A 27821-nucleotide genomic window follows, 5' to 3' on the forward strand; every position below is an offset into this window, starting at 1 on the left:
GCCACCCCTCTCCGTAATCCTTCTGACCTGCTCTAGTCCTGGCTTAGTGTACATTTGTCTCACCAAGGCTCCCTTTCACCCTGGTCCTCAGAATTCCCTCTTGCTTCTCTCTTGAGTTAGATCTTTTATTTCCTGGATCCCACACCTTCTAGAAGGATCCACACCTTCTTTGGTTCTTTCATTGTGGTACAATGTGTTCTCTAGGAAGTGTATGTCAGAGGTAAATTGTACAAGAACTGAATTTCTGAAAATGCCTTTATTTTTTCTCAAAGGTTGATAATTTGACTAGATATAGAATTCTAGTGATTGACATAAAATTCTAGAAAAGACTTTCATTCAAAAATTACAAGCCATTGCTCAATTATCTTCTAGCTTTCAAAGTTGCTGTTGAGAAATGCAATACCATTTTGGTTTTTTTTTTTCCTCTTTGGTAGTCTGTGTTTTCTTTGTCCCAAGTGTCTTAAAGCTTCACAGCCATGTGCCTTGGTCTTGTTCATTATCATCCCTTCATTAGGAGACACTTCTTATGTTGCTACAGGTCTTGAGGACTATGCCAAGAATGCAAGGCTTTACCCTCCCTAAAACCAGGTCCCTTCTCAAGGTCGCATTTGCAAGGAGCAACCTTGAAGGATGAGATACAGCTTCACCCAGGACAAAGAGCAGGGCTCCTATTGCTTTCCCATAAATGCAGCAGATTCCTCAAGCCAAGTGTCCCTTACCTCATCCAGGCCCTGGTGCATTGCCTCTGTGAGACTTGAAGGCAAGGGGAATTGGTATAAACATACTGATGCTCATGCTGCTGGTTCTTCCAAGAGCAATAAAGTCCTTTCTCTCTGACTCAGGAGTTTTGTATCCTCTGTCTATAACCATGAAACAGTCAGGCTAACTTATTAATTATAAGTAGGGTAAAATCAAATCTTACCCCTAACATCATTATTGTCCTGGGCACTTGGTAAACTCTGGAGACAGAAATTTTCTTGATGATTTATTATTTATTTATTTGATGATTTCCTGGAGATCTAGGAAGCTAACTGCTACTGCTGTTGCTGCTGCTGCTTTAAAAAAATTTATTGAGATAAAATTCATATACTGTAAAAGCCACCAATTTAAATACTACAGTTTAGTGTTTATTAGTGTATTTCAAGAATTCTGCAACCATTACCACTAAATAATTTCAGTATGAACCTCAAGAAGAAAGTCCATACCCATTGACATTCACTCTACATTCTCTCCTCTGGCAACTGCTAATCTACTTTCTACCTCTATAGATGTGCCTATTCTGAGCATTTCATATAAATGTAGACAATGGGTGACTTTTTGTGACTGGCTTCCTTCACTTAGTACAACATTTTCAAGATTCATACATGTCATAGTACATACATATCAGTACTTCTCTCTTTTCTGTTGTCGAATAATGTATTGATACACCATATTTTGTATTCATTCATCAGCTGAGGGACATTTAGATTGATTCCACTTCCTAGCTATTATGAATAATACTGTTATGAATATTCGTGTACAGGTTTTTTGAAGTATGCTTTCATTTCTCATAGGTATATACCTAAAGTGGAATTGCTGGGTCATATGGGAACACTGTCTAAAATTCTGAGGAATCGTCAAGTGTATTCCAAAGAGCATTGTACAAAGGTTCTGATTTCTCTACGTCTCTTCTTATTGTCTTTTTAATTTAAGCCATCTTAATATGTGTGAAGTGCTGTCTCATCATGGTTTTGATTTATTTCCTAAATGACAAATAATATTGAGCATCCTTTCCTGTGCTTAATAGCCATTTATATATTTCCCATGGAGAGCTGCCTATTCAAAATCTTTGCCCATTTTTTAAATTGAATTGTCTTTTCACTGTTGAGTTATAAAAGTTCTTTAGAGATACAGGTGTCTTATCTGATACATGATTTGCAAAAATTTTGTTCTGTTCCTTAGGTTGTAATTTCATTTTCTCAGTGGAGTTCCATGATGAAGCCCAGTTCATCTATTTTTTTTCTTTGTTACTTGTGCTTTGATATCTTATTATTTAAGAAACCATTGACGAAATCACTATCATAAAGACTTATGCCTATGTTTCTCCTAAGGATTTTTTAGTTTTAGCTCTTACATTTAGGTTGATGTTCCCTTTTGAGTTAATTTTCATATATGGTGCGAGGTAGGGGTCCAGCTTTATTCTTTTGCATGCGGATATGCAAAATTGTCCCAGCATTATTTATTGCAAAGACTATTCTCCCATTGAATTGTCTTGGCACTCTTGTCAAAAATCAATTACCATATATATAAAGGTTCATTCCTGGATTCTCAATTCTATCCTGTCTAATCTATATGTCAGGCCTTATGATATCAAACTGTTTTCATTGCTGTACTTTTGTAGTAAATTTCAAAATCAGGAAGTATGAGTGCTCCAACTTTTTCTTTTTGCAAGGTTATTTTTGGCTGTTGGTTCCTTGCATTTCCATATTAGTTTTAGGGACAGCTTGTCAATCTCTGCAAAAAAGGCAGCTGGTATATTGATTGGTATTGTGTTGAATCTATAGATCAATTTGGAGAGTATTGACATCTTAATATTAAGTCTTTTGATTCATGAACATGGGTTGTCTTTCTATTTATTTAGGTCTTCTTAATTTCTTTCAAAAATATTTTGTAGTTTTTCATGTATAAATCTTAAACTTCCTGTGTTAAATTTATTCCTAAATATTTTATTCTTTTTGATTCTATTGTAAATAGAATTGTTTTCTTAATTTCACATTCACTTTGTTTATTGATAGTGTATAGAAATAGTTGATTTTTGCATATTGATCTTATATCCTGTAACCTCGATTAACTTTTTATTAGTTCAAATAGATTTTTTTGGCATATTAAAAAAAATTTTATATACAAGATCAGGTCATCTGTGAATACAGATAGTTTTACTTATCTTATAAGTGTATAGGTGGAATGTCCTATAGACAGCTATTAGGTCTAGTTGGTTTATAATGCTGTTCAAGTCTTCTGTTTCCTTGCTGATCTGTCTAGTTGTTCTGTTCATTATTGAAAGTGTGGTGCCAACATTTCAAACTATTTTTGTTGAATTGCCTATTTCTCCATTCAATTCCTTCAGTTTTAGCTTCATGGATTTTGGGGCTCTGATGTTGTCTTCCTAATGGATTGACTCTTTTGTCATTATAAAATGCTATTTTTAAAAAAGATTGTATTTATTTATTCATGAGAGACACAGAGAAGAGGCAGAGACACAGGCAGAGGGAGAAGCAGGCTCCATGCAGGGAGCCCGATGCAGGACTTGATCCCAGGACCCCAGGATCACGATCTGAGCCAAAGGAATATGCTCAATCACTGAGCCACACAGGTGCCCCTAAAATGCTATTATCTGTATCTAGTAACAATTTTTATCTTAAAGTCTATTTGGTCTGATATTAGTATAGCCACTCCAGCTGTCTTTTGACAGTGTTCTCATTGATTTTATGAAAGACTCAATTTTCAGAGGCTTTGAGCTAACCATTCTGGAAAGTGGAATCCCTAACTACTTCTTAACCACCTGTACAGATGAGTTTTCTGTGTTTAGGCCTACTTTCTGCCCTATGTAAAGTTATTTCTTGGAGATGCAACAATATTAAGTAACTTCATTGCTTTAATTCCTGCTTAGGATCAGTTTTCTTGGGTCTGCTATGTCATTTGCATAGGTCCTTTTGCTTCCAAAATTCTGTAACTATTAACTCCTTCTCTATTTCTTCATCCTTTTTCACCTAAAAAAATGTCTTTACTCTTGGGGTGCCTGAGTGGCTCAGGTGGTTATTCATCTGTCTTCAGCTCAGGTCATGATCTCAGGGTCCTGGGATTGAGCCCTGCATGGCTCTGTGCTCCCCCTACTCAGCAGGGAGTCTGTTTCTCCCTCTCCCTCTGCCCCTCCCCCTGCTCATATTCTTTCTCAAATAAATAAATAAAATATATTTAAAAAATAAAAATCTCTTTGACTCTTATATCAGTGGGTTTTCCAAGGGAACACAGTTCAGTGAGTGATTTAAATATTTAACCTATTATTTGAGGGTAGCTTTAGCTGTTAGCTGCTTTAGTCTAAGTTACCTGAATTTTCTTGTGTAATTTGCAGCATTTTTTTGTTTGTTTGTTTAATGATAAGAGAACTTTTTTTAATATCAGGGATCCAGATACCTGGCAAAATTCTAAATTTAATTACAGATAGTACTCATATTACCTTTGAAATTTAGGTGTGGAATTTGAATATCTTTGATTCACAGTAAGAATAGTCAGCTGCTTCCAAGGCTTCGCACTACTTGATTTTCCTTAGAGCAGTGGCTCCCAAACTTGAATGTGCACCAGAATCACCCTGAGGGCTTGTTAAAATACCACTTGCCAGAGTTTCTGATGTAGGAGCTGGAGATAAGGCTCCAGAATTTGCATTTTCAACAAGTTCCCAGGTGATGCTATACTTCTGGTCCTGGGACATACTGAGATTCACCCCCTCAAGTGTGTGGAATAGAAAAGTGTTCCCTTTTGTGTGGGGAGGACATTTAGGGATTAGATGAGAACAGAGAGGAAGAGCACTAAGAGAATCAGGGGAAGAACGATGTGCCCACTTCGCTCCCAGCCCATTGCTCCTTGCTCATGACCACTCTTCTGTTTTCCTCCTCTCTCTGCACTGATAAAACCATGACAAAATCTGCTTATAGAGGCTCTTGGCATGAGAATTGTATCCATGGGGGAAAAAAAGGAACAAAGTGATTAACCATGAAAAACCTTAATCTGAAGTCCTGCAAATATATTTTTATGTGGAATTTGGAAGTGGCTGGGAAGTGTATGCAGGGCCAAGAAAAGTCAGTCCTTATGTACCTTATGTACTCAACCTGGTGAGATGCACCAGGTTGAGTATTCCACCTAAGGCAGCAGGATTCTAGGCAATTCTGTGAGGCAATCCCCTTGTCTGCAGGTTTCACTTCTTTGCTAGAGCCTCCTTTTTCCTTCTTGCAAGTCTGAGAAGGCAGGGACACTGTCAACCACATCGGCAGAGGGCCAGACCTAGTGGCTGGTTTGGACCACAGATAGGAGGAGCCCAGACTGGAGGCCAGGCCTCTAGGTTGTTTCCGTGTAGCTGTTCAGAGATTCTTTCATCATTGTCTCACATTCAGCCATGCTTTTTGTCCTCAGAATGTTCTTCTGTAATATAGTTGCGAATATTGAGAAATAAGTGTGGCTGCCAATGATAGTATCCCAATGGCTAGAGGAGTTGGAAGAAAGCCAAGAGAAGTGAGAACTCAAAACCCTGGCCTCGTATGAGGCTGCCTTTCAGACACTTTTATTACTTAAAATGCAATGCACCTGGTAGTTCCTGCTGTCAACTCAGAAAGTGAGGAGCTGGGAAGGAGGAAGCAGGGTCTGGGTAGATAGATGACCTGAGAAAGCAAGCTTTGGAGACTTGTTTACCTCTAACTTGTCACCTTCTTTCTTAGGCCTGTTGTGGTGGTGTGTTTTTAATCTACAAAATGATGGCTTGGTTTTAGATAATTCCCAAAGGTGCTTCCATCTTTGATATTCTTTGATTTTCCCAAGATCACCTCTTACATCTTTTGGGCAGCCAGGGTAAGAAACCCTGTCTCTTGACTCCAAAGATAGAGCTCAGAGTATATAGAAGATTCAGTGTTCCCTAAACCATGTGGTCCCAGAGGCTCCCAGAGGTTATTTCCTGTTAGCAGTTTTCAGTGGCTTTGGAGAGAAGTTCATTGCTATGACAGTGAGACAGCCACACTGGGGAAAATATGATGTATTGTATTGTGTAGGAAAAAGTCAGTGTTATCCAATCCAGTAATCAGATTTTCAGACAAAGGCATGACCCTGGAGCATGCTGTCTATGGCTGAGCATAGCATTAGTCTTGTCTCCAAAAACAGTTAAAAAAACCATTGTGTACTTGGCTTGTCTGTCTGTTTTGGATATGGAAATAGGTCTCGCCTGAAAAATTTTCTAATTCTTATTTTGAAGGCAGCTACATTGCTCTGAAGATATTGATTGTAGCAGTAATTAATTTAACATTTATTATGAAACATTGACTGTGTGCCAGGCTCTGGGTAAAGTAACAGGAATATAGAGAAAGACTCTATAGGGGAGTACTGGTCAGGGGAGAGGAGAGAAAGGCAAGAAAAAAAAAAGCCCATATTTATTTATTCCTTCCTTCCTTTATTCCTCAGGGATTGTTGGAGCATTTGCTAGGTGCCCACCTCTGTACTGTGCTGGGGATACAAAAGTGAATGCAACAGACGCATCCTTGTGGTCCCCCAAGACTACGCTTCAGCAAGGTTTACCTTATCATGGAGGAGGCCAGATCAGATGGATGGGTGTATAGGCAAGATTGGGATCCACGGAGGGCTTCCCAGAGGAGGTGACCTGGGAACTAATGCCAAGTAGAAACAGATACTAGCCAAGTGAGGCAAAGGCAGAAGGAACAGTTAAGCAATGGCTGGACAGAGGAAGTGCTTAGTTAGGTACAGACCAAGGATTTAAGGAGGAATAGTAGGAACCAAGAAAGCAAAGGTAGGCAAGGTGAGGCTCTGTTTTATCTCTTGCTAAGGACTTTAGACTTCCACCTAAGGTGATGGGGAGACGACTTAAATATTGCATAGTGGAGGAATTATTACAGGAAACTCCAGCTGTTTAACAGAGCATAAAAGTGATATAACTGCATAAATAGTAAAACAAAAATTTTAAAGCAGAACATAAAAATTGTGGGCTCACTGTGGTTGCTGATAAGTGAGATATAATTGTGATTATATTAAAGCATGGGAGGATTTCTAAAAGCAGAGTCTATTATTTGCGTTGGGAGATTCTTTAAGAATCCCTTTATGATAACTGCTTAACATCGGATCTCTACTGCATGCCAGTAGATCAAGACCCAATCCCATCCCTCAACCATCAGATATTGGGAGATGTCATAACGTCAATGCAGATTTAAGAAATGTGTGATTATGGGGCACCTGGGCGGCTCAGTCAGTTAAGCGTCTGCCTTTGGCTCACGTCTATGATCTCAGGGTCCTGGGATCAAGTCCTGCATTGGGCTCTCCGCTCAGCAGGAAGTCAACTCCTCCCTCTCCCTCTGCCCCTCCCCTCCTCATGCTCTCTCTCTCAGATAAAAAAGTAAAATCTTAAGGAAAAGAAGTGTGTAAATATGAAACATCCAGCATAGACAAATCCAGAAACAGGAAAGGGACTGATGGTTGCCAAGATCTGGGAGGAGTGACAGTGAACAGGTCCAGGGGTTCTTTCTGGGATGATAAAAATGTTCTGGAATTAGTGGTGATGGCTGTACAACACTGGGAATATACTAAAAGCTGCTGAGTTGCACACTGGTTAAAATGGTTCTTTTTATGTTACGTGAATTTAGCTCGGTAAAGAATACCGGAAGAAAAAAAAAAGATGTTTTTTGTTTTGTTTTTGATAGTGAAGGGCAATCGGAAGTGTGAGCTGAACTGCCAAGCAATGGGCTACCGCTTCTACGTTCGGCAAGCTGAGAAGGTCATTGACGGCACCCCCTGTGACCAGAATGGCACGGCCATCTGTGTGTCTGGGCAGTGCAAGGTAAGTGCCCGGACCAGGTGTCTGCAGCTCATTCTCTGGGTGTTTGTTCTGGAAATGTCGACTCCGTTGTGTGTTGCCAGGCTGCCCCATCACCTCCCCACAGCCCACGGAGGCACTGGACCATAGGCTCCGGGAGAAGTAGGCTAAAGCAGGGCCGCCTGGTCTTCTCTGGGTTTTTGATCTTAGGACATCATCACGGCTCGGTCTAGCTTTTCAAGTATTAAGTGATGTGTATTTCCACCACGTGCATCAAAGGGACCCAATGATCCTTCCTCACCCCTGAAATGGAGGTTATTGAAAAGGCCCTGCCGGGCCGGAAAACTGGTGGCATCACGAGGATGGCATTTTAAGGACCGCGTGTATTTTATCTTGCCTCCCAGCAGATGGAGCAGGCTTCCAAGTGAAAGGGGTCTAGTGCCTTTTAGAGCAGAGTTATACCTGAAACAGGATATTTTCAGCCTCTCTGGACTTGAGAACTCTGTTCCAGGAACTCCCTGCCCCACATTCTGCAAACACTTGGGGCTTGAGAGCATCCTTGTAGGGTGCTAACCTGTGACAGAAAGAACCACCTGGTTAGAAATAGGCACCCTAGATGAGATGGCACGGGTCCCATAGGCACGTTGATTTGGGCCTGGACTGCCACCCTTCTTGCATCTGTAAACTTCATGACTCTTTGGAGCCCAGACTAAAACACCACCGTAATTACCGCTCCATAGCTGGCAGGCTTGATTTGCATCAGAGGAAGAGCTCTTTGGTTCCCGTAATACCTTAGCTGTCGTTGTTTAGTAGAAGAGCTACTGAGGTGTCATTTATAAGCACCGCCTTCTCCAACCAGACTTTTTTTTTAATGAGATTTCAAATTGGATGCAAAATGACTTATTCAAGCAGAACAGATGTTTTCAGATTTTCAATGAAAGCTAAAGGAACAGCTGTCATCTGATATCTGAGGAGTGTGAGGGATCTCTGGAAGAGCGAAACCCAAGGGAAGTAGGATGAGGTGTGGAAGAGGCAGTGATGGGAAGTACAGCGGCAGCTCAGACCAGCGGCTGGCCTCCCATTTTCTACCACGGAGTTCCACATGCCCTCTCTGTGACTCGCTGACCCCAGATTATACCCAAGAAGGTTCTGTTAGAGGTTTTGATCTCCAGCTCACCTGGTCTCTGTTTCTGAATATGACTGAGCCTGAAATGGTAGGCCTTGCAGCAACCTAGCTTTGTCTTTCAGGCCGAGTCAGAGCTGCTTCATTTCCCGAATACAGGTGCACACTGCCAGGAGGTGGTGTAGTGTAATGGTTAAAAACATGCCCTTGGAAGTCAGACCTTCTGGATTCAAATCCTGCCTTTCTACCCTGTGATTTACTGTGTGATCTCATGCAGGCTACATAAGGCTCTCTGTGCTTCTCGAATATGAGGAGGGTGGTGCCTATGTCCTGGTCTGGCATGTAAGCATGCTGACATCTATTAGCATCAATACATTGTTTACATCCACACACGTCCTGTCATATTTGAGTTTCCTATGCAAAAGCCTCTCCTTTGTTTATCTGCTTGTTGGTAGATTACAGATTTGTGAGACTCGCATTGTCTTTTGTGAGATCACTATAGGTTGAATTGCCAGGGGATTGCATATTCTAATTGGGCAGATCTGGGAAGGGCCTGGGAATCTGCTTTTCCAGCAAGCTCCCATGTGATGCTGATGCCGCTGGTCCACAAGTAGCAAAGTTTTAAAGGACGCTTTGATGAAAATACAGTTAGCCCAGTCTCAGAAATGTAAATGTAGAGTGGTATAAGACTTGGAAGGAAGAGGAAATGTGGTCTCTTCCCACTGGAGGAGCATGTTTTCCTAGTGTTGCATTAAATGTCTGGGACTCTATGATATGAAGGAAAAACAAACACTTATAAGGACATGGGTATGGATTCTAACCAATCGTCGAAAACCAGTCAGACCGTAGGATGGCACAGTTTGCAGATGATAATTGCTAAACGATCGGGACAGACATTCCCCAGGATGTGAGTAGATTAATAGGAATTTGATGTTACAAGGACCGCTTTGATATTGCTCCATGTTTGTTGTCTGTGCACTTGTCTGACATTTCCTCCAACGAAGTTGTTTGGAATCACTGACTCTCCCGTCCTCTTTACAACCTCAGTTTAAAATAATCAGAAGTACATTTGCTTCCCAGGCTGAAGTTCTGTTTACTTTGCAACTTTCAAAGGGTACAGTGGCCTTTTCTGAATATTTGATTGGAAGCCCAGAATTCAAATTGATATCTCCGCCTCGCTGACTTGCGGCTGCGAGAGCTGTCACTCGCAGACATGAGCGTCTGCATCTGAAATAGCTCCAGAAAGCCTCTGCTGGCCACACAAAGTTGAAATGCCAGCCCAGGTCTGCAACAAAAGTTAATGAGAGGCGACGAGCATTAAATGAGAATACAAGCTCAGCCCACGAAAGGGTAGTGAAGAGAGGAGAGTGTCGCCCCCCTTGACACCAAGCCAAAGAAAGGCCCCAGGCCCACCCGGTGCAAGCTGGAATGCTCTGTTCCTCTGCTGGCAGAGGGCTCTCTGGCCAGCTTGTGTTTACCCTGTTGCTGGAACTCCTTTATGCTTCAGATCCAAGAGTTGGAAGATGGCAAGAGGAATGCAGACGTCCCAGGACTGGCTTGGTGTAGGGCTGGAGGCTGGAGAATATGGGGGAGGGGGTTCTGTACGGTCCTGAGTAGTGCTAGGTTATACTTTCTTTTCTGAACAGGGACTGAAGGATCCCAAAAGTTGCCTTCAAGCTAAGGATTGCATCTAGATAGGCTATGAGGGGAAAGAACCATCTCTTCCTTAAGCAGCCAATGAATCTGAAGCCCACAGAGACCTTCCCTTCCTCACCTAGACCCCATCCCTGTAGACATCAAATAGGAATGTCTGGCCAGTCTTCAGAGAAGTCTCTGAGACACTTCTAGCCCTGCCCTATCATTATTGTCCTTAATGGGAACTAAATAGCATTTATATCTAATTAACAGAGAGCACGGTAATAACATCTGTCATTAAGCATCACATTAACTCTGCTGTGATTTTTTTTTTTTTTTTTTTGCTTGATCTCAGCTTTAAACTCTGTCTACACAATTCTGGATTTTAATAGTTTGATGACACATGTATCATTTTTGCTCACCACTCAGTAAACCTAGATGAAGGTTTCTCTTTGGTGGCACAGCAGGCATTTGAAAGAATAGGGTCACTTTGGTAAATGTCAAGGAAGAGAAGAATATTCTCAACTCCCTGGAGACCAGCCTTACAGAAACCTCAGACTTCTAGACTGGACTGATCCTTAAAGTGAGAGTCACCCTAAGACCCACCCTCCTCCCCCCATAAATCCCTAAATTCCACTCAAGGAAGTGCCTTCTCTAGGCCAATGAGAAACCCCAGAGGAGCAAGGTGTTGGAGATGATGTGGCTAGCAAGGAGTCTTTTCCAAGAATACCAAATTCCAGATACTGCAGTGAATGCTTTACGTATAAAATGATATCACTGGGGCACCTGGGTGGCTCAGTGGTTGAACATCTGCCTTTGGCTCAGGTCGTGATCCCGGGGCCCTGGGATCGAGTCCCCCATCGGGCTCCCCAGAGGGAGCCTACTTCTCCCTCTGCCTATGTCCCTGCCTCTCATGAATAAATAAATAAAATCTTTTAAAAATGATATCATTAATCCATCTGTCTTCACAATAACTCAGTCAGTGGGAATTATCAGTCCCCATATTACAGAACACTGTGAAGCCAAGCTGAGTCAGACACGCAAAGGGCTACACAGGGGTTGACTATTAATATTGGTTTCTTAGGCTGCACTGTTCATCGGGATAGGAAGACTTGTTTCCATGTGATGGGAAGAAACCCATGTGCTTTATTTAGATCTCTCTCTCTCCAGAGTTTCTTGTCCCCGCTGCCTCTTTCTAAAACAGACGGCCTTTTCAAAACATGTATCAGGACTTATCTCTCCTTTGCTTAAAATTCCATCTGTGGCTACCCTGCCCCTATGGAATAAAGCCCAGCCCTCCATCATCTGTCTCATGCCCGGTCTCCCTGGGCCTCCAGTGCTGGCAGGGCTGGGACGGGTTACCCCATGAGCCAGCAGGCCTGCAGGGCTGTTTGTCCATGAGAATGTACCCACTGTCCCTTCAGCCTCTAGTGCTGTTCTGTGTCCATCCTTGGTCCACTTGGTGGGCTCTGCTCAGAAGCCACTGGCTGACCCGCTCGAGCACTGTTTCTCTCTTCCGCTCCCACTTCTTGTAACTGTTTGTTCCCGTTGCCCCCACCTACCACCCAGCAAGCTGGGAGTGATTCCAGGCACTTTGCTTTAGCAAAATGCCTACCATTGAATAGGTGCTTAAAATAAATGTGTAAATGAATTGAGGTCTCGGTGACTCAGTCTGTTGGATTTCAGCAAATGAAATTAGTCTTGAAACCAGCACAGAGCTTTCTCATTTTTGGCTGGGATGGGCAATTGAGTGCAGATAAAAACAAGGACACGAAGCCCCCTTGGCCAAATCCCCAGAACCCCAGGCCTCAAAGGTCGGGGAAAATTCTTGGCATCTGCCAAGCTCTTGATCCCTCGCCTTGTTTTACTTTGCTCACTCTGAATTTCTCAAGTCTCTTCAGAGCTATGGCAGGAAGAATCTAAGCAAGTAGGAGAGCACACATTCCAAGGGTGCCTTCACTGGAGGGCAAAGGACCCCTTCTACCCTCCAACTTCTGCCTCTCATCCCTGGTCCGTCATCGCCTTCCATGGGGGGGGTGATTCTTGCGGTGCACCATTGGCCCACGCTGAGCGTGGGCCCTCACACCTCCCTTCCCAGCTGGGACACTGCTCACCTTCAATCTGGACACATCTGCAGACACTTTCAGATTTATTCAGTAAATTAAAGCAAGGTAACTGTTTCCAAATGTTCAGAGATAAGCTCTGGACCAGTGTGCTGCCCTGACTGAGAAGGATGACATAATGGGCGTGTGCGTATGTGTGTGTGTGCGCGCGCCTGTGCGTGTGCAGGCCTGAATTCTCCTCCTCCTCCTGGGTAGCCCACTATTGCACTTTCCTGAGCCAAATGGGGAGACCCTGCTCACTTCTTTGCTTGTTTGCCCTCAGCTGCTTCTTTTTTTTTTTTTTTTTTTCCGTTTGGTTACTGGCTTTATTTTGTGGCCTCTGCTTAGAGTTCTATTGCCACTTGAATGAAACCAGGAGAATAATTGTGTTGGATAAAATGTTCTCCACTTTGCCAGACATCTGCATGATTCAGCCATGAAATAGGGTGGAGAGCTTTTACTTTGCTTGAATTCTGAGCTTACACGACACTTCGTGGACTCCCTCTTATATTCCCACCTCCAGCAAACTGTGTGCTTATCATGTTATGTTACACTTATTTCCGACACATGTCGGAACTCCTGAAGGAGAGGGAATAAGTATCGTGTGTGTCTGTATCCTCAGTGCTTAATTAACATGTTAATATTTTCAGTAAATATTCTTAAAATGTATGAAAAAATATTCTTAAAACGTATTAAAATATTCTTAAAATGAGTAAAAGAACAAATTAGAAACTAGCTGTGTAACCTCCTTTCCTACAGATAATCAAGAATAGGATTAAAGAAGCATTAAAATGTTAGGTCCCAGGCCCTGTTCTTAGGATCTCTTGACATCTAAAACTGACACCTAAAGTAAAGCTGATAAAATTTGCCTTATTAGATGCACTTCTTTTCCATTGTCTATAATTTTTCTCACTTCCAATCATTGGGACCACACTAACAGAAAAACTCTGGTTAGATTTCTTAATTAATGCATACTTACTCATTAAGTATCAGGAGCCCAAGCAATATAATAGGATTTTTAATCAATCCAACAAATAATCTTAATTGCTCACTGCAGTCCAGTGTGTTAGGTATGAGGGGCAAAACAGTGGAAAAGCTGAACATGGTTCTACTCACATTGAGCTTAAAATCTAACAGAAAAAGTAACGAAGAAAAAAGATTGGTTAACGGGCAAAAGAATTCTGAATTTTGACGAGCATCATGAAGTCAGTGGGGGAGCTGAGCTGGTGAACTGGTAAGGAGGCATACCTTAGATGGACTGAAGGGGAGGGGAAGGGAGGGGTGGAAGAGCTCCTGACCTTGTAGGTCCCCAGGGATGGGAGAAAATTCATGCCAAGTCTCCAGCTCAGGACCCATCCCTGAGCAGTGCTCCAGAGCTGATAGATGATAGATACAGAGATAGCACTTTGTGCTTTCCCCCTGCTCTCTGCCCTTGGGCTAATCTAGTCTCCCCTTGATGGTGCCTGACTTGGCTCCTCCAACGTATCCACACATCTTCCTGAACACATGCTGGCTTTAGCAATTAGAAGTCATTCTATGTGCCCAGAAAGACTCTTCTGGAAACTGGATGATATTAAGAGCAAGTTTTGGGGTCAGCCAGGACCTCCATTATGCAAGCAGATAAATGAGGGGCTGCCCAGGTAAAATTGAGGTAGGGTATCCAGAGCTTCAACCCACCCTTCCTGGTGGTCCCTCCTATACCAGAGAGAGGAATTTAGGACCCCTTTCCCTAGCTTTCCCCCAAAGGGAACTTAAGGAAGTGTTCTAGCTAAGTAGGCAGGGCACTTGTAACTGAGACCTCATAGGAAGCTTCAGCAGAGTCCCCTGGGCCAAATATCTACCTCTGTCCCATGTACCTTCATCACCACCCCTAAACCAATCAGAGATTAAAAGCAGCATCTGAGTATGATCGATATGTACAGACGCATACCGATCAGAGTTATGCAGCACTCATTGCCCATAATCTCAACACCACAGATACTGTTCCCCCAAGACATGGAATAACATTTTAGGGATGCAGAAAACTGTGCTGTGTATTTCCATACCCCAGGCAGTCTCTGTTCAGACCCACAAGGCTGAGGGGGCAGTTGCCTGCTTTCCCTTTGGTCCCTCTGCACATTCTCGCTGAGTCAGCTCCTACTCTTGACGGGTGATAGTAATGTAAGATCAGACATCTTTAATGTAGGCTGTTGAGCTTGATGATGACTCCAGTAGAGCCTAAAAGTCTGAATGAAGATACGAAGGGAAAGCCCATCATCCTAATTTTGAGTTTGGGCCTCTCGTTTAAATTCCTGCCAAAAGTTAGGTCAAACTGAGGAGTGAGTAGCTCTGCTAGTATGTCTAGAAAAGCCTTAGAAAAATATCCTGAGGTGTCATACATCTAAGTGGAAATAGGTATTTGAGGACAAGAGTGTCAGATGAAAATATTTAAATTTTGTATTTCAGATTTTTGATAAATAAATTTACATGACTTAGACATCAAAAAGTATGGTCCTCTGTCCCCTATCCACCCAGCTCCCCATGCCCCAACAGGAAATAATCATTGTTTGATCATTTATTTTTTAAGGCAGATAGTTTTATGCATCTATAAGCCCACAATAATATATTGTATATCTCCTTCTTTTTGACACATATAGTAGCTTATCACACGCAAAGTTCTGGACCTTGCTTTTCTTATTTAACATGTCTTGGCAAGCTTTCCATTTCCATATCTAAAGGACGTCTTCTTCCAATTATGGTTGCATAGCACTGGACTGTATGAATGGTCCGTTTAACCATTGTGATGCACATTCAGGATGCATACAATCTTACCATTACCAGCAAATCTGCAATAAATACACTTATTTGAGGGTCATTTTACTTATTTGCAAGTATCTGTAAGATAAATTCTTAGAAGTGAGTCAAGAGTCTATATGTATTTGTGATTTTAATGCTTAGTGGGTGGCAAATTGCTCTCCAGAGTGGTTGAAACAACTCACACTCTCTCCAGCGATATTTGTGAGTGGTACGTTGTCCAATATTGGATTTTTGCCAATCTGATAAGTGAAAAATGGTGTCTTGGGTAGTTTCCATTTACATTTATCTTCTTTAGACTGAGGTTGAGCATCTTTTCATATGTTTAATAACCATGTAGGGGCCTGGAGTAGGACGAGTGAGGTACCTCAGATGCAGAATTTAAGGAGGTAACTAATAAAATTAAATTCTCAAGGCCTCCTTAAATTTTGAGCCTTAGGCACCTCACCTGCCTGGTTCTAATTCCTCCCCCCAGTAGCACTGCCCTCCTGACCCAAGAACCATTTATATTCCTTTTCTGTGATCTGGTTTTTTATTGGATTGTTGATCTTTTTCTTAATTTGTAGGAGCTTTTCATACATGAAAGAGTTTTTTTTATGATAAAAGTTGCAAGTGTTTCTTTTTTCAAGTAGCCTTTGACTTATGCCTTTGATCATGAGGTTTTGTTTATTTTTTACTGTGTAGAAGTTTTAAATTTTTTAAATGGTGCATTTAGCAATTCTTTGTTTTATGATTCTAGATTTTGTGTCATGGAAAGACCCACTATACTTTGAAGCTTAAAAACATTCTTCTATGTCTTCTTTCACTAATTTATGGCTCTATACTATTACATTTTTACATTTTATATTAAGCCATTTGGAATTTACCCTAGTGTATCGTGTGAGGTATGGATTCAATTATACTTTTTTTCAGATAGCTACCCAGTTATGCCTTACTATAATTGGATAAATCTTTCCCTCACTATTTTGAGGCTCCCTCCTTAGTACTGTGTACATATATGTATGTAAGCATATATTTTGGGCTTTCTATTCCATTAGTCTATATATCTATTCATACATAAATACCAGAACATACATTTGAGAGAGAAGTAAAACATACCAGCATTTAAACTTACATTAGGGAGGAAAAATTTTCTTCTATCCTTCAAGATTCTTCCATCTGATTTAAGAATTAAGTTGGCATGAAACAGTTTAACAGGAGAAAATCAAATTTAATTATGTACATATGGGAAATCCACATAAACAGGAGAGATTCCAAAGACAGTCAGGCAAATGAGGTATTTATGTCATCTGGACCAAGGAGAAGTGGGTGGAGGTCTAGGGCTTCAAAGAGAAGGAAGGCAATTCACAGGAGAGAGTAAGTGTTTGCTGGGCCATCCAGAAACGATGAGACTGTTTTTTGCTCCAACAGGCCTTAAAGGATCCTCCCTGTGTACCATACGTAGTATATATCAAACTATAGTTATCTGTGGTGATGGCTCCCTTCCTGGAATAGGTCCTCTGTCTAAATCCTTTTAGGCAGCTAGTAGGAAGGCAAAAAAAGAAAAACTTAAGTTTCTTGTTTCTTCAAAGCAATCAGTCTTACTAAGGAGGGCACATGATGAGATGAGCACTGGGTGTTATACTATATGTTGGCAAATTGAATTTAAATAAAATATTAAAAAAACAAAAATACCCCACAAAACAGTCCATCTAAAAGAATTCACGTGCCAAAGAGACACATTTTGTGGTAGCAGATTTTGCTGCCCTACACATACAAAAAGTAAACTTGCTCTTTGCTTGGAAGTAATGCGCTCACAGATTTTGAATGAAAACTTTTTTCTAGGGACGCCTGGCTGGCTCAGTGGTTGAGCGTCTGCCTTCAGCCCAGGGTGTGATCCTGGAGACTATCTATCTATCTCTATCTCTATCTCTATCTCTATCTCTATCTCTATCTCTATCTCTATCTCTCTCATGAATAAATAAATAAAAGTTTTTAAAAGAAAACCCTTTTCTATCACTTGGAAAAGCCATCTGTGTTCAGAGGACTTAGCAAGACTTAATATTCAGAACACATTTTCACTTAATGGAAAAGAATGAATGTTCAATGACTTTTAGGATTGGAATAGTGAAAGTTACAATCACATAAAGTGTGCTCGAGGTGACAAAACCATGGTAGTCCAAGTCAAGATCTAATGGATGGTTGGGGGAAAGCAAAAGAAAAAAAAAAAAAAGATTTATTGAAAAACACTGAACTTCAAGCAGCTATTTACTTTTAGAATGAACTGGATTTGACAGGGGGAAAACAAATTGCTGCCCCTAAGAGCAACGCAGTCCTTGAAGTACTATCTTTTGTCATTCAGTAAATTGGCAGTATCTTCTACAAGTTTTATTTTTTATGGATCCTATCAATTTCTTAAAGTTTATCAACCCATCTCCTGATGGTTTGAAATTATTTATCCTAATTATTTTCCCTGGGTCTTACTTTCACAATTCTCAGCAAAATGCTAATAATTGTAGCATCCGAGGATACTCTGGGTCTGGTCTCCTAACCAAATCTTACGAAAGTGCCAGGAGAAAAAATTCTTTTTTTTTTTTTTGGTTGTTTTTTATTTTATTTTTATTTTTATTTTTTTAATTAATTTTTATTGGTGTTCAATTTACCAACATACAGAAAAACACCCAGTGCTCATCCCGTCAAGTGTCCACCTCAGTGCCCGTCACCCATTCCCCTCCAACACCTGCCCTCCTCCCCTTCCACCACCCCTAGTTCGTTTCCCCGAGTTAGGAGTCTTTATGTTCTGTCTCCCTTCCTGATATTTCCCAACATTTCTTCTCCCTTCCCTTACATTCCCTTTCACTATTATTTATATTCCCCAAATGAATGAGAACATACACTGTTTGTCCTTCTCCGATTGACTTATTTCACTCAGCATAATACCCTCCAGTTCCATCCACGTTGAAGCAAATGGTGGGTATTTGTCGTTTCTAATTGCTGAGTAATATTCCATTGTATACATAAACCACATCTTCTTTATCCATTCATCTTTCGATGGACACCGAGGCTCCTTCCACAGTTTAGCTATTGTGGCCATTGCTGATAGAAACATCGGGGTGCAGGTGTCCCGACGTTTCATTGCATCTGAATCTTTGGGGTAAATCCCCAACAGTGCAATTGCTGGGTCGTAGGGCAGGTCTATTTTTAACTCTTTGAGGAACCTCCACACAGTTTTCCAGAGTGGCTGCACCAGTTCACATTCCCACCAACAGTGTAAGAGGGTTCCCTTTTCTCCACATCCTCTCCAACATTTGTTGTTTCCTGCCTGAAAAAATTCTTTTTTTGCCCTACCTCCAGGCTCACCCAAATGGACTAAGGAGGAAATATCAGTAATGGCCATGATTACCAGGGGACTGAATATAATCATATATGTGAAAATATCTTAGACTCAAACATTTGGTGTCCAAATCCCAGCCTTGTTTTCTTAAAACTATACTTGACCAAAGCCGTCAAGTATGTGTCTCCCTTGTGAGAAGGGTAATTAACTTTTTCTGAGTGAAAGATCTATATCCTTTGGGTTTCAAATTAGTTTCTAAAAGCCTTATCTAAATACTTCACACATGCAATGTGAGGTTTCAAATGTATGATATAGAAAATAGGCTTTTTTCTTTGAGCCCTACAAAGTGAGGCCAGAGATCATGGCATATTCAATACATATTCAGTCATATTGCTGTGTTCCAACTTTTGTAGAGTCTGTAGCACAATATCAAGTAAATATGACTTTAATATTTCTTGGTGCGGACTTTTTCTGATGATACCTTCGGAAGGGGATTTTGCAGAACTGGTTGATAGTGACACCTAGTGTTTAGTGTTGAAACTACACGTCCTTCTTGGAAGCTGCTCTGAAGGTAGCTGGCATAAATTAAGGTTTAATTCAGAGCTGATGATAGCCTAAACAAGCCAGAATTAAAATAAGTGGAAATGTCCCGAAAAGGAAAATATAAATAATAAATAAATAAATAAATAAATAAATAAATAAATAAATGGAAATGGAGTAATGGGGGCAATCAGGGGGACAAATGTGAATAGGAAGGGCGATTTCTCCTTGACGGCAACATCCACAGCTGCACATGATACCAGAGGCAGTTGTGCCTGAACACACGAGCTAAACTGCCATTGATTTCCAGACTGCATCCTGAAGCACGTGTTTTAGTTCAGTCTGTCTGGCTCTTCCAAGACCAGGCGTGGATGTGAATTCACTAAACAAATTGCAAGTCCAGTAATTTCTGTGAGACTCCTTCCTCTTCAATAGAAATTAGAGATGCTGAGACCACCTCAGAAAATTCTGGGAGAATTAAATATTGTGTCATGTATAAAGGCCTGATAGTAGCGGTGATGGTGTGATGTGTCTGGGGGCTAAACTGCACGGATCTCGATGTCTGGGAGGTGGCAAAGACCCAAAGGGACAAGGTACAGAAATCGTCCAGGAAATTATAGCTGGATCTTGGTTGAGAATAGCAGGCAATGGGAGCCCTGTCCTGATGTGAACAGAAAGTGTGGGTTGGGTGAGCGTCAGAGGAAGTGAATGATCATGCCTGAAAAGGCCGTGGGTTTGAGAAAGCTCCTGCCCGGCTAACCTGGGATAGAGGGTGTGGGAGAGAGGGATGGAAGGAAGTGCCGGGCGTCCTTGGGGAGTGTTTCACCAGTGGAGCTTTAAGGAGAGACACAGAAACAGTTGGGCCCACTCACCAACTGGGCCTCCTTTGTTAAATTTCTTGGCTTTTCTGAGCCGCATTTTCCCCTTCTGTGAAGTGAGGACACCCGCACTCACCTGGCAAGGCTGCAGGGACTTGATGAGGAGATGCAGGTAAGATCCCTAGCACGACCTCCAGCATGGCTAAGCAAGCGGGCAATAACTGTTAACCCTTGCTGCCAAAGGGAGGACATGGGAGCAGAAGATTAGAAATGGGACAAGCGAAATCTGTTGAGCCCTTGGGCAGAACATGACTCCTTGATTCCTTTTTGCCTTTCTGCCCTGATCCCTAGAAATCCTTTTCTTTCTCTATGTTCCACGTAGGTCACCTCTGAGAAGCATTCCCTGGCCCTGGGGTGCACCATCGCTGCTGGTGCTGTGTCCCCACGGTGCCTTGTCCTGATGCCCTTTCTGCTCTCATTAGATGTAGTGCTGTTATTTGTCTACACATCTGACCTCCCTGGCCAATGGTGAGCCCCCGGAACAGACTGACTGAACTTAGGTGCTTAAGAAGTTTTGATAGTTGGGGCACCTGGGTGGCTCCACAGTTGAGCATCTTACCTTTAGCTCAAGGTGTGATCCTGGGGTCCCGGGATCGAGTCCCACATTGGGCTTCCTGCAGGGAGCCTGCTTCTCCCTCTGCCTGTGTCTCTGCCTCTCTCTCTCTCTCTCATGAATAAATAAATAAATAAAATCTTAGAAAAAAAACATATTGATAGAATTGATGGATATCATGGAGGAAAGGAAAGAAGCAGAAAGTAAAACAGGTGTGGCAAGATGTGCACTGAATCGAGGGGAAGGATGTAGGATGTTTCTGGAGCTGTTCTTGCAACTTTTTCCTTTAAGTTTGTTGTTCTTCAAAATACAGGCATGGAGGGCAAAAAAAGTGAAAGATTTCCCATTTTTGTTTTTTGCATTCAAAGCACTTCTTTTGGAGGAGAGTGGACGGGGCTCTGACATCTGCTGTATGTTTCTGCCTTCCGTGCCTGGCCTCCCTGGTCTGCTTGGGCTGCTAATAAATCTGTGTCCAGATTTGTGTCCTGTGTCCAGGCAGTGAGGCTGTCCTCTGCCCGCAAGTCTCTCCCGGATTGAGCTCTGATCAGTTGGGGTTCCTTCTGTCATTAAGAGTAAAAATTCTCTTGCTGTTGTCCAGTAGCCACGATGTATTGGGGGAATTTGGGGGGAGGAGGGAAAATGTTAAATTTTGCAAGGAGGAAGCATTGAAACAGTCTTTTGAAAATATGTGTTCAGTTTTAAGGGGAAAAAAAAAATCCCAAAAAACTGTACAGTGTTACTTGCAGATCCCCCTGCTGGACATTTGAAGAACTGTGGCATCCAGGCTCATTTGTGAAAGATTCCTTACCCTACCCTATGCTCTTGAACATTATATGTTCTTATTCATTTGGGGATTATAAATAATAGTGAAAGGGAATAGAAGGGAAGGGAGAAGAAATGTGTGGGAAATATCAGAAGGGAGACAGAACATAAAGACTCCTAACTCTGGGAAACGAACTAGGGGTGGTGGAAGGGGAGGAGGGCCGGAGGTGGGGGTGAATGGGTGATGGGCACTGAGGGGGGCACTTGACGGGATGAGCACTGGGTGTTATTCTGTATGTTGGCAAATTGAACACCAATAAAAAATAAATTTATTATTAAAAAAATAAAAGATCTCTTGATAGAAAAAAAAAGAAAAGAAAAGAATCAAAGGTGCCTGCATGTTCAAAACTCTATCCTATCCCATCCCCTTCTGCAGAAAGCACTGGCTAAACTGTTAAACTCTGTATCAAATTAAAGCACAATGTAATTGTGCAAATTGGGCAAATGTAATTTCAAAATGAAAACCGTATAGGAAATGCTTTTCAAATTCTGCTATTTTATTGTTTTTTTGAACTTTTTTAAAGAAGAAAGTGCCTGAGGCAAATCCTGGAGGTAAAAACTGCCACACATCCCTTCTGGTTTGTGGATTGCTTGAAGAACAGATGCTTCTTCTCAACTGAAAATCCGCTTCTCCTATGATTATCCAAGGCTCAGGTGGTGTTTTCTGATATTGTCTGATAGACCTTTTGTTAGCATTAAAGCAATAATTCTTAAGAAATGGAACTCTCCACTACTGAAATAGCCCACCTCTCATGGTAATGCCTTCCCTATGAAACACGGCGTGAATGCCTAGTAAATGTGTGATGAATGGGTCGTAGTGGGCATAGTGGGCAGGTAGGCGCAGAGAGAGACGTACAAGCTCACAAGGCAAAGTGTGGACAAGCTGATGAACTGCTTCAGTTGGGTGCAGGTTGGGGCAAGATCACGTCTGTATCCCTTTTTGGGTAAGATACTGCAAATCAAACATTCTAGAGAATGGGAAAGCCTGAAGCACTCAATCAATTTGAAGCATCCTAGACTGACTCCGTCTCTTCTGTGACCACAAGTGACATTCCTACCTTCTCTCTTTATTAATCAGTTTAATTCTTCATCAGAAGACAGAAATTTCCCAAGAGACTTGATGCGTCTTTTGCCACCAGGCCTCTCTCCTGAGCTCCAGACTCATGCTAACTCAGTACTCTGCATTTCTATCTGGATATGATCAGATCTGAACTCATTATTATTTCCCTCCCACCTTGCTCATCCTCTTGTGCTTCTGATTTTGGCAAGTGGCCCCTCTATCCTCCTCATCTCCCAAGCCAGACCAGCTGGATGCCTTCCCCATTCCAGCCTCCCCACATCCAGTGGTGGTCAAATTCTGTCTCCTGCGTCCTGGAGGCTCCTGTTTCTGTCTCTCCTTACCCTCTTGATGCCATGGCTACATGCCAGGTCTTTGCTCATTTGTTCTTTGGACCATTGAAGATTTTGCTACTGGTCCTCCTGCGTCTTTCCCTGTTCCCTTTCAACTGAGTTTTCACTTTGCTGCCAGAGCAATTCTAAAATAGGAGTCAGAGTAAATTACTCCCCTGCTTCTGTGCCCACGTGCCTGTCCCCACCGCCCATAGATGAAGTCCAGACTCTAGTGTGGCATTCAGCATGCACCATGACCAGGCCCCTGCCTACCCCTCCACCCTTAGATCGTAAACTCCAGCCATGCCAAACCAGGTAAAGCTCTCTGCATAGGCCACGCATCTGATTTATGCCTCTAGGCTTGGCACTCCTTCATCTTCCTGGAATGTCTCTTCTTCCTTATACAAATGGCAAATAGCTGTTCACCAGACAAGACTCAGCTTAGGTGCCAGTTCCTCAATAACACTCTTACTCTTGGTCCCAGGAAAGGGTCGATGTCTCTCCCTGTTGTGCCTCAACTAGACATCTATCAAGACACGTGCAATTCTTTTATTGCCCTTTTTGATTTACATGTCTGCCTCCCCATCGATGCCCAGAAATACCTTGAACTAGTGACCAATCTTGTCTTACTCATCTTTGATCCACCATTAAGTAACACAGTGAGTTCGCACATAGTACTTACTCAAAAAGCATTTATTCAGATGAACAAGTCAGTCTGTTACTTAGCCAGCCACAGGATTGTTCAACACTATTCACCTGAAGCTGCCGGCAGCATATGATCTATTCATTCTTCGCCGGGTCTTCTCTGGGTATCCCCTGCATGCAGAACCGCAAAGTACAATATGTCATATTTATAGTAGCACCTCCCAGAATACATGTTCTGAGCTTTACTAACTTGATCAGCAGGAGGTTCTGTGTTTTCTAAGATGATCCTCCAGTCTTTTCCAATAATGATGGACAGCTGGATATTCAAGTCTGAGGTTCAAGGGCTGGTCGGAATCGTGATTTTGGCTGACTAGGAGGAAGCAATGATTTGGCTTTATGGCTAAAGCTTCAGAAAGCTCTTCTCAGAGCTGTAGGACTCAAATGTTACCCACGGCAGTCCACAAGCTCCCTATGATATTGTATTTTCCTTGTGTGTCAAGACATCAAGCATGGGGAAGTTTGGCCAAGCTCCATCATGGAGACTAGCCCATACTTTACCCCTTTTAGCAACTGTATGTGGGGTAGCTCCACCTAGATGTCCAACAGGGACCTCAAACTTCAGGATAGCGAAGATGGACTATTTTCTTATCATTTCCCCCCAACTCCTCCAAAAGAGGAGATAACTTTGCCATCACAGACACTTTCTCCCATATCTCCATGAGCAGCACCCACCTGGTGACCCGAGTCAGAAACAGGAATGCCATCTTCAATTCCTCTTTCTTTCCCTGCCCCACAGCTGGGGATGGTGAGGTCCTGAGGAAGCTGCCTCCTTGGCAGGTTTCTGTATTTTGTTCTTCATCCTCCTCCTTACCATCTCTTCCTTCTTCAAGTCTTTACCACTGCTGGGGCAGATGAGCAGAGTCCCAGTGACAAGGTCCCCTCATCTCTGCTGTTCCTGCTCCTTATACAGAACTGCCAGTGTCATCTTCTAAAATATGAATCTGAGAGTGTCACTCTCCTGCTGGGTAACTCCCAGGAGATCCCCCCTGGTTGTCTGGTCTCAGCTTAATTTTGCGGCGTCCTATCATCACACGACTCTTTTCATCTTACACATAGGTTTTTCATACCTGCACTTCTTAGAACAAGCCATCATCTGTCATAGCTCTGGATCCCTTCGTGCCCACTGCGTTTGTCTAGGACACCTTTGTAGTAGGATACTTTGGGCCGTAGGTAACAGAACATCCTGTCCACAAGGGTAAAACAGCAAGAGGACTTGCTGACGCACATAACATCATCCCGAGCGGCTGGTGGTTCTGGGGCTGATTAATGCAGCCATTCATCAGTGCCACTGAGGGCAAGGTTCCCCTCGTCTTCCCACTGTGCTGAACTCTGCGTGGGCTCGCTTGCCTCACTTTCAGGAGATCTGCCACGGGCACGAGGTCCAGCAAGAGAGAGAGGGGACTACTGTTTCCTCCACATCTTCTTTTTAAGAGAAAAAATGTTTCTAGGTGCTTTCGTAGCAGAATGTTTTTCCTGTCTTATTAGCCAGAACCAAGTCTCCTTCCCATCACTGGCTGAGGGTTTTAACTAAGTCACTAGTGGAGGGAAAGAAGGACACCAGAACGAGAACCAAGGCACTCTCAGCATGGAGGAAGAGGGAGATGCCCATCAGGTTGGTGGACAGCAGTGTCTGTGATGGCCCTCTTTCTCTTTATTTTACCAGGTTAATTCTGAGTGATTTCCCAGACTAACTCTTAAATACTCAGCTAAGGAATCACCATGGGGGAGACCTCCCCGACCACCTCCCTTTGCCTCTGATGCCTTCCGATGAGTTACACAGCCACGCACCTTACCCCGCAGAGCACGAGTGCCTCAAGCCTGGACCATTTTGTATCTGGCATAGTTACTGGCACATAGCTGCAGGCACATATGCTAATATTTTTGCTGAATAAACAAACGTATGACAAGACCTGTGTTGTTGTGTCAGGCATGACTTTCTGCTTATAAGAGGAACCCAACAGTAGTGGTTTCACCAAGTGAAGGTTTGTTTCTCCCATAGAACAACAACTCCAGAGCAAGAGGCCCTCACCTCAGCTAATGAAGATGTTCTTGCAGCTTGTCAAGGACTCAGGCTCCCTCTGATGTCTTGTTTATTCTACTTAGAACGGGACTACATGTTCTCATGAGCACAAGTTGGCTACTCTAGTCCACTGAGCCCATGCTTCAGGCGGGCAGAAGGGCGAAGTATACTTGTCAGCCAAGTCTGTGACTTTTCCTCAAGAATAGCCCTCTCAGCAGCTCTACCAAATTGACTTCTGGTTACAACTCATTAGTGAGACTGGGGTCTGGTCTTTCGGGAATGTTGCCAACACAAACATTGTCAGGTTTCTGTTATTGAGGGAAAAGGGGAAGCAGGAGAATGTACATGCACCTAGGCCATGCCTGCCCAGTCACCTCCAGAGTGTCTCTAGATGAGTCATTCTTTATTGTAGTTATATCTGCCAGCTTGAAACAAAATAGCAACCATTGGGGCACCTGGGTTGTTCAGTGGGTTAGGGTCTGCCTCTGGCTCAAGTCATGGTCCCAGGGTCTTGGGATTGAACCCCCGTGTCAAGCTCCCTGCTCAATGGGGAACCTGCTTCTCCCTCTCCCTCTGCCTGCTGCTCCCCCTGCTTGTTCTCTCTCTCTCTCTCTCTCTCTCTCTCTCTCTCTCTCTGTCAAATACATGAATAAAATCTTTCAAAAATAGCAGGTCATTAAAAGCTGTCACATGGAAGGATTGTTATATCCTAGAGCTGGGCCTTATAAGAATGTTGTATATCACGCTGTCCAGCATCCTCCCTGAGGATATTGAGAAGGCAGTGTTGAGAGGAATGAGGCCCAGGGAGGTGTCGTTTGCCCAAATTTAATCAGAAATCTGGTGGCGGAGATTGTTTGGGGAATAACCTATCCTTATCTCAGTTTTAACTCCTTTCATTTACTGGGCGTTTGGTGATTTCAGTGCCTATGACCTTGAGGTAATGGATGTATTAACTTCCTTTTCCAGTCATACATAACAAAGTCTGCAAAAGCAGAACCCACATTTGCATGGTCTGCTGGATATAATGCCCAGGGTAAAGTCATATTATGAGGATCTTCATATGGTCCTTCCTGCTTCCTCTAGAAAGATGAAGGAAAGAACTGCGCCGGGGCACCTGCTCCTGCGGCGGCCTGCAGTCGCTCCGCTCACGCCTAGATGGCGCTCATACATTGATGGGGAACCGGTTGCCTGGTAGAACTGACCATCCTCCTAGAAACTGACAAATTCTTGAATCAAGGTGGTGAAAAGTTAAATATAGATTGCTTTCAGGCGTGGCTAGGGGAATGGATGGTTAAAGGAAAGGTGGTGAAAACCAGGGACTGGCTGTAAACACATTGGACAATTACACAGAGGGCTGCTTGCCTTCTGTTCGTGCTTCCAGTCCCAGGTCCCTGCTGGGCCAGCCACAGCCAGCAAACCCAGAGGCAGACTGGCCAGTCTTACCTGGGTGTGCCTCTCTGACCCAAGGGCGGCATTGGCACTACCCCCAGACGCGCCCGGGGAAGCCTCTTCACGTTAGTCACAGACTCTGAGATGACCGTCACAGAAGAGACTCAGTTGCCAAGCCATGTCTTCACTTCACACTGAGAAGGCTTATGTGTGGGGTTGAGTTAGTCAATAGGGTGATTAGCTTTTAAACTACTCTTATAGACATAAGCACATATGCTATTATATTTGAGCATCACTGGCGTCAAACTCTTGTTCTACTGACTGGACTAAATTAACTGCAAGAATATTGGACACTGTGTGGCAGTACGGGGAGGGGGTGAAGAACAAGGGCTTTGGAGTTAGAGGGACCTGGACTTCTAGTCTGGGTTCTGTTACATGATACTGTGTGGTCTTGGGTAGATCAACTAGCACCTCTGTGCCTCAGAGAAGTGGACCTACTTCCTAGAGTCATTGTGAGGATTGAATGAGATAATTCTGTGCAAACCACCTGGCACAGTACTTGCCTCCACTGTAAGTGCTCCAAAAAATGAGCTATTATTATTGCCATTAATCCACACTCATGAAAGTCACAAGGGACAGTGAGTTTACCAGTTGTTCCCAGTCTATACAAACATTTCATAACCAATTTAATTTGAATTGTGAGAAGTGTTAAGAGCAAAATCAGTAAAATTTGACAGTGAAACCTATTACTAGGATCAAGTTAAAACAAGCATTTTAGAAATAATGAGATTTAATTAGGGGAGAATCGACTGGCACCAAAAATTCTGACGGAAAACTACTGGGAAATGAAAGGTAGGTCATTTTATCATCCACTGGTATATGTAGGATTTGCTGGCCAAAGTCAGTACCTAGTTCTCTGAGTAGCTTTCACCACTAGTGAAATGCATACTAGGATTTGTAGACACTTTGGATAAACCCATTTGGGTTCAAAAGTAGGG

At 42.8% G+C, this 27821-nt stretch overlaps 1 protein-coding gene across 3 annotated transcripts in view; it reads left to right on the plus strand.

Annotated features, from left to right (window-relative positions):
- Window positions 1–27821, plus strand: part of THSD4 (thrombospondin type 1 domain containing 4) — a 577007-nt gene that overhangs the window by 254131 nt on the left and 295055 nt on the right. For all 3 annotated transcript variants that reach the window (XM_072739053.1, XM_072739054.1, XM_072739055.1), the window contains one exon: window positions 7449–7585. In XM_072739053.1, the coding sequence (XP_072595154.1) occupies window positions 7449–7585 (137 nt within the window). The remainder of the gene's footprint in view (window positions 1–7448; window positions 7586–27821) is intronic.

This window comes from Vulpes vulpes, chromosome 15, assembly GCF_048418805.1.
Source record: "Vulpes vulpes isolate BD-2025 chromosome 15, VulVul3, whole genome shotgun sequence".
In the NCBI taxonomy this organism is placed as follows: Eukaryota; Metazoa; Chordata; class Mammalia; order Carnivora; family Canidae; genus Vulpes; species Vulpes vulpes.